Source organism: Anolis sagrei, chromosome 3 (assembly GCF_037176765.1).
Source record: "Anolis sagrei isolate rAnoSag1 chromosome 3, rAnoSag1.mat, whole genome shotgun sequence".
Classification (NCBI taxonomy): Eukaryota; Metazoa; Chordata; class Lepidosauria; order Squamata; family Dactyloidae; genus Anolis; species Anolis sagrei.
Window position 1 is genome coordinate 10,049,828 of NC_090023.1, and position 7,042 is coordinate 10,056,869.

Here is a 7,042-nt window from a genome sequence, read left to right on the forward strand (position 1 = left end):
CCCCGGAGTGTGGTGGAGGCTCCTTCTTTGGAAGCTTTTAAACAGAGGCTGGATGGCCATCTGTCAGGGGTGATTTGAATGCAGTATTCCTGCTTCTTGGCAGAATAGGGTTGGACTGGATGGTCCACAAGGTCTCTTCCAACTCTATGATTCAGTGATCCTATGATTCTATGAATGTTGCAATTGGCCATCTTGATTAGCATTGAATGGCCTTGCAGCTTCAAAGTCTGGTTGCTTATTGCCAGGGGAATGGCAGAAAGGGGTTGGACTGGATGGCCCATGAGGTCTCTTCCAACTCTAGGATTCTATGATTCTAAGATCTAGAAGATGTAGAAACCATGAATCCTTCTGAAGAGCAGCTTAGAGAGCTGGGTATGTGTAGCTTGGAGAAGATTGAAAGGGGACTTGATAGCCATTTGTAAACATTTGAAAGGATGTCACATCCAGGGAAGTAATGCTACCCCTCTATTTCTGCCTGGAATATTGTGTCCAATTCTGGGCACCACAATTCAAGAGAGATATTGACAAGCTGGAATGTGTCCAGAGGAGGGCGACTAAAATGATCAAGGGTCTGGAGAACAAGCCCTATGAGGAGCGGTTTAAAGAGCTGGGTGCGTTTAGCCTGCAGAAGAGAAGGCTGAGAGGAGACATGATATCCATGTATAAGTATGTGAGAGGAAGTCATAAGGAGGCGGGACCAAGCTTGTTTTCTGCTTCCCTGGAGACTAGGACATGGAACAATGGCTTCAAACTACAAGAGAGGAGATTCCATCTGAACATTAGGAAGAACTTCCTGACTGTGAGAGCCGTTCAGCAGTGGAACTCTCTGCCCCGGAGTGTGGTGGAGGCTCCTTCTTTGGAAGCTTTTAAACAGAGGCTGGATGGTCATCTGTCAGGGGTGCTTTGAATGCAATATTCCTGCTTCTTGGCAGAATGGGGTTGGACTCGATGTCCCATGAGGTCTCTTCCAACTCTATGATTCTATGAATCTATGAAATTGGGCGTGATGGAGTCTGCTCTGGAGGTTTTTAATCAGAGACCGGATGGCCATCTGTTAGTGGTGCTTTGAATGCAATTTTCCTGCTTCTTGGCAGGGGGTTGGACTCGATGGCACAGGAGGTCTCTTCCAAGTCTATGATTCTATGATTTTATGAAATTGGGTGTGATGGTGTGTGCTCTGGAGGTTTTTAAACAGAGACCGGATGGCCATCTGTCGGGGGTGCTTTGAATGCAATTTTCTTGCTTTTTGGCAGGGGGTTGGACTGGATGGCCCATGAGGTCTCTTCCAATTCTATGATTCTATGAAATTGGGTGTGATGGAGTCTGCTCTGGAGGTTTTTAATCAGAGACCAGATGGCCATCTGTTGGGGGTACTTTGATTGTGTCTTCCTGCAGGCCAGGGGGCAGACTGGATGACCCTTTGGGGTCTCTTCTAACTCTATGATTCTATGATTCTGTGACAGCTGTATTGACAAACTATGAGTTAAAATCAAACCTGTCTCATGTCAAAAGACCTCACTAGCAAATTAAGCTAAACTATAGCTCCCATAGTTGTAGGTTTTTCGGGCTATATGGCCATGTTCTAGAACAGTGGTTCTCAACCTGGGGTCCCCAGATGTTTTTGGCCTACAACTCCCAGAAATCCCAGTTAGTTTATCAACTTTTAGGATTTCTGGGACTTGAAGGCCAAAAACATCTGGGGACCCCAGTTTGAGAACCACTGTTCTAGAAGCATTCTCTCCTGACGTTTCGCCTGCATCTATGGCAGGCATCCTTAGAGGTGTGAGGTCCCACAACCTCTGAGGACCTCACAACCTCTGAGGATGCTTGCCATAGATGCAGGCAAAACGTCAGGAGAGAATGCTTCTACAACATGGCCATATAGCCCGAAAAACCTACAACAACCCAGTGATTCCAGTCATGAAAGCCTTTGATAATACATATAGCTCCTAGAATCACCCACCTGCATAACTACTAGAAACTGGTTAAATTGAAGAGCTGTATGTGGGCAATGTGAAGCTCTCCAGATGTTGTTGGACTCAAGCTCCCATCTACCTCAACTATAATGTCCAGGGTGTTGGGATGTTGGGATTTGTAGTCCAGTTATATTAAGAGCCCCCTTTATTATGGCACCATGTGATATTGGGCAAAGTGAAGTGATGATTTAATTAAAGTCAGTGTCATATCATTTATTTCTCGAAAGCAGTTGCAATTTACAAGCGTCAGAAAGCAATAGTGCCCAAGGCATACGATTTGCCATTGGGTTCCTAGATACGATATCTTTGGTCAACAAAGATCAGTGCGAAAGTCATTCAAGTATGATTCGTGCAACAATGGTCCGTGGGATGGAGATGGCATCGAAGATCTTTCAGTGTCGGCAATGAGTTCCTTCCCAGGAACAAGGCCAAGGTTGTACATACGTCCAAGTTGCAAAATGTAGTTTGTCCTGTAAAATTAGTAATGAAAAAAGGAGTTAGCAAAGGGGAATGAATCACAATATCGTTGAAGTCAAGCTATTTGTGGGATGCTACTTGGAGGTGTAGATGTACTCTTAGATTTCCAAAATCTGTTTTGTAATATAGGAAGTAATTGAAGAATGCCTCTGAGAATCTACAAAGACCCCAATCTTCAACATCATTTGGTCCTTAAATAGCAAGTCTGGGCAAACTTCTGCCCTCCAGGTGTTTTGGACTTCAACTCCCATAATTCCTAACAGCTGAGATGGAGATTGTTTGGTTTGCCTACTCTGGAACATGCAACATACCATTGTCCTTCTTTAGGGGTCCCTTTCAAATCGATAATACTATATCTCTCTCTGTGTGAATCATATCTATCTATCTATATCTATGGCTGAATGGCTCTCTGTCAGGAGAGCTTTGATTACGTTTTCTTGCCCTGTTGAAGGGAGTTGGACTGGATGGCCTTAAGTGTTTTCTGTTGAGGTTCTGTGTGGGAAGTTTGCCCCAGTTCTGTCATTCGTGGGGTTCATTCAGAATGGTCTTTGATTGTAGGTGAACTATAAATCCCAGTATCTACAACTCCCAAATGTCAAGATCTATTTCCCCCAAACTCCATCTGTGTTCGTATTTGGGCATATGGAATATTCGTGCCAAGTTTGGTCCAGATCCATCATTGTTTGAGTCCACAGTGCTCTCTGGATGTAGGTGAACTATAACTCCCAAACTCAAGGTCAATGCCCACCAAATGCTGCTAGTATTTTCTGTTGGTCATGGGAGGCCTGTGTGCCAAGTTTGGCTCAGTTCCATCGTTGAGAATGCTCTTTGATTGTAGGTGAACTATAAATCCCAGCAACTACAACTCCCAAGTGACAAAATCATAATTTTTTGAGTGATAGTCACTCCTTGTGTTGTGAGACGTTTTGTTGCCAAATTTGGTGTGATTTTGTTAATTGGTTCTTTTGTTTTTAAGGTACTCATTATGCACAGAGCATTTTTATATATATCGATTTTCATTGCTACTGTAATTTTGCTATTGTTATGAATCGTACTGTAAATATCCGATATGCAGGATGTATTTTCATTCACTGGACCAAATTTGGCACAAATACCTGATACGCCCAAATTTGAATACTGGTGGGTTTGGGAGGGGGGGTTGATTTTTGTCACTTGGGAGTTGTAGTTGCTGGGATTTATAGTTCACCCACAATCAAAGAACATTCTGAACTCCACCAATGATAGTATTGAACATGCAAAACTCTCACGACCAACAGAAAGTACTGGAAGGGTTTGGTGGTCATTGGCCTTGAGTTTTGGAGTTGTAGTTCAGCTACATCCAGAGAGCACTGTGGACTCAAACAATGATGGATCTGGACCAAGCTTGGCATGAATACTCAATATGCCCAAATGTGAACACTGGTGGAGTTTGAGGAAAATAGACCTTGACATTTGGGAGTTGTAGTTGCAGGGATTTATAGTTCACCTACAATCAAAGAGGGTTCTGAACCCCACCAATGACGGAATTGGGCCAAACTTCCCTCACAGAACCCCCATGACCAACAGAAAATACTCAAGGCCATCCAGTCCAACTCCCTTCACCAGGGCAAGAAAACGTAGTCAAAGCCCTCCTGACAAAGAGCCATCCAGCCATAGATATAGTTAGATATGATTCACACACAGAAAGATATAGTATCATAGATTTGAAAGGGACCCGTAAAGAAGGACAAATCTATGTTGCATGTTCGAGAGTAGGCAAACCAGACAATCTCCACATCAACACTGACAAAGAAACAGCAAGAAATACTGTTACCCACAAGCATAAAGAAATTACATATATTAGAAACCAACATATTCTATTTTCCAGATCAACAGACTGGGCCACAGCAACGCGTGGCAGGGGACAGCTAGTGCTGTATATTGTTAGAGTTTTCATATTATTAACGCCAAATAAAGTAGAGCCAGTGACTCAATGAGATTTGTTTACGTCTTCAGAAGCTGATTCAATGGATCAATTTTAGCTGGGACTACCTAAAAGTTCTGCTCCTTAGTGTCAATAACTTATTTTGGCACATGGGGCAGAAAATTCTACATCTTTCCTGACAATGGAAATAAGTTATAATAGAAAATGTTCTGCACTATAAAAGGTAAAGGTTTCCCCTTGAAATTGAGTCTATTTGTGTTCGACTCTGGAGGGTGGCGTTCAGCTCCATATCTAAGTCAAATTATAAACTGTGCTAATAATATAATAATATAATATAATATAATATAATTTATATACATATAATATTGATTACAATATAATACGATATACTACTACTAATAATATGATATTATATTATAATTATATATTTTATATTACATGCAATATTACTAATAACATTACAGTATAATGGTATAGTACAATATAGTAATATGTAATACTAACATTGTGCTATGCTAATAATATAATATATTATATTTACATGTTACTTGTAAGCCACTCTGAGTCCCCTTCGGGATGAGAAAGATGGCATATAAATGTCATAAATAGATAAATAATAATAAATAATGAGCCAGCGTTGTCCATAGACGCAATGTAATACAATATGGTACTACTACTAATAATATATTATAATTATATATTTTATATTTCATGTAATATTACTAATAATATTACAGTATAATGGTATAGTACAATATAGTAATATGTAATACTAATATTGTGCTATGCTAATAATATATTATATTTAAATGTTACTTGTAAGCCACTCTGAGTCCCCTTTGGGTTGAGAAGGACAGCATATAAATGTTGTAAATATATAAATAATAATAAATAAAGAGCTGGCATTGTCTGTAGACTCCTCCCAGTTCAGGCGGCCAGCATGACTGCACGGAGTGCCGTTACTTTCCTGCAGAAGCGGTATCTATTGATCTACTCACAATTTCATGTTTTTGAACTGCTAGATTGGCAGAAGCTGGGGCTAACAAAGGGAACCCACCCCATCCCACAGATTCGGATGACTAACCTTCTGATTAGTAAGTTCTGCAGCTTAGAGATTTAACCCATTGTGTCAGCATGACCCTATAACAACACCTAAAAACTACTATTGAGATGATGGTCAGCATTGGATAGTAGCTATGGCCCCACCTACACTGCCATACAATGTAGTTTCAAACCGCATTAAATGGCAATGTAGGTGGGGCCTAAAATGCCATTGGAGCAGTGAATTGACCCCAGATTTAAGACTGAACTTTAAATGAGCTCTTCAAGGAGCAAAAGGATGTTCAATGTGGAGAGCTCCTTTAAAGTTTGGACTAAAACCCAAAGCAGATCCGCTGCCTCATTGACACCAAAGCTACCAGTTGGTTCCAACCAGCCGCCTAATGGTTTGGCCGGTTTGTGTGATGCAAATTAATGCTTATTCCTTGAATTTCTACTGGCGAATGATGCCAAGAGAAGAAAGATTAGAAGAACAGGCCATACAAAAGTGAAATAAGGTGGTTCCAGAGTTAGTAGATAGCTCACCTGGCACAGGGTTTCACCACCGGAGAGAAAATTCATTCTGGCCGATCTGCCCCATGATTTCGTTGTATTTGGATGTTACGGTGTTGGCCATGCTGGTCAGTCGCGTCAGGATGTGGTGCAAACAGGACACGTGGAAATGAAAGAGTCCTTCAAGGTCTGCCTCCTCCTTGCCTTCCTCTTCGCTGAGGCTCTTCTCTTTCAGAGGAGCCAAGCCTCCTTCTGCCGCCAACTTGATGGATTTGAGGAGGCTGTAATATTCGTGCAAGTCTTTGTCGTCCTGGTTCTCCAAGGAGACTCCCAATAGAAGACTGGGGAACATCACCGTTTGTTCCATCTTGCGGACGGCGGCAAAGTAGCCTTCCATGGTGAAGAGTAAAGAGATTCTCTGAGTCTTAAGTTTTGCTTTCTCAAGACTCTCAGGCAGCCGTAGCTCCAAACTTTGCAGCATCCCTTTATAAAGCAAGATGCAATATTCCTGGCACATGCCGGACCGCATGATTGGGACGGTGCCAATCTGGACACTCTTCTTCCAGCTGAGTTAGCAGTTTCTTGCTCACAGTTGGCAACGTGATTTTATTTACAATCTGGATTCATTCCCAAGCTCTTTTGCCCAGATCAGAGCTCATGTTGCCTCGCTGTTGGCCAATAGCAAGAAGGAAAGAAAGGGCTGAACATGAATGGAAATCTCCTATTACTTTTTTTGGCAAGACGCCTTCCTGATGGCCGGAGAGCCGAGCCAAGGCTGTGAAAGGGACTTACAGCCACGTTTCGTCACTGGTGCTCACTTTGCGAAATGGGTCCTCCCCATCGTTTTGCTGAGTATCTGGAGGAGCTATTTTCAGGACACTTCTCCAACCACAAGACGTCGGGCAACGGCCCAAGTCTGGTAACCCAGGTCTCCTCTAAATATATCCTTAAGAGTGTCAAAGGGAATATTGGGAAAAGACATAGCAAGTGGCCATATCTTAAGCCAGACTGTCTGTCCTTTAGCCTGCTGTTGTGAACTCTGCAGAAAGTAGTGGCTTCCAACTTCAAGGGTGTCATGACTATGGGTATATTTCCATTGTAGAATTAATACAGC

General features: G+C 42.2%; 1 protein-coding gene across 1 annotated transcript; it reads right to left on the reverse strand.

The window, feature by feature from the left end:
- Window positions 1-2,224: 2,224 nt before the first annotated feature.
- On the reverse strand, window positions 2,225-6,406 carry LOC132770092 (thyroid hormone-inducible hepatic protein-like). Its single transcript, XM_060766976.2, has 2 exons — window positions 5,962-6,406; window positions 2,225-2,446 (listed from the first exon to the last, which is right to left on the reverse strand). Exon 1 carries the CDS (start codon window positions 6,323-6,325, stop codon window positions 5,975-5,977), a length of 351 nt encoding a protein of 116 aa, XP_060622959.2. The 5' UTR covers window positions 6,326-6,406; the 3' UTR covers window positions 2,225-2,446; window positions 5,962-5,974.
- Between the last annotated feature and the right edge of the window lie 636 nt (window positions 6,407-7,042).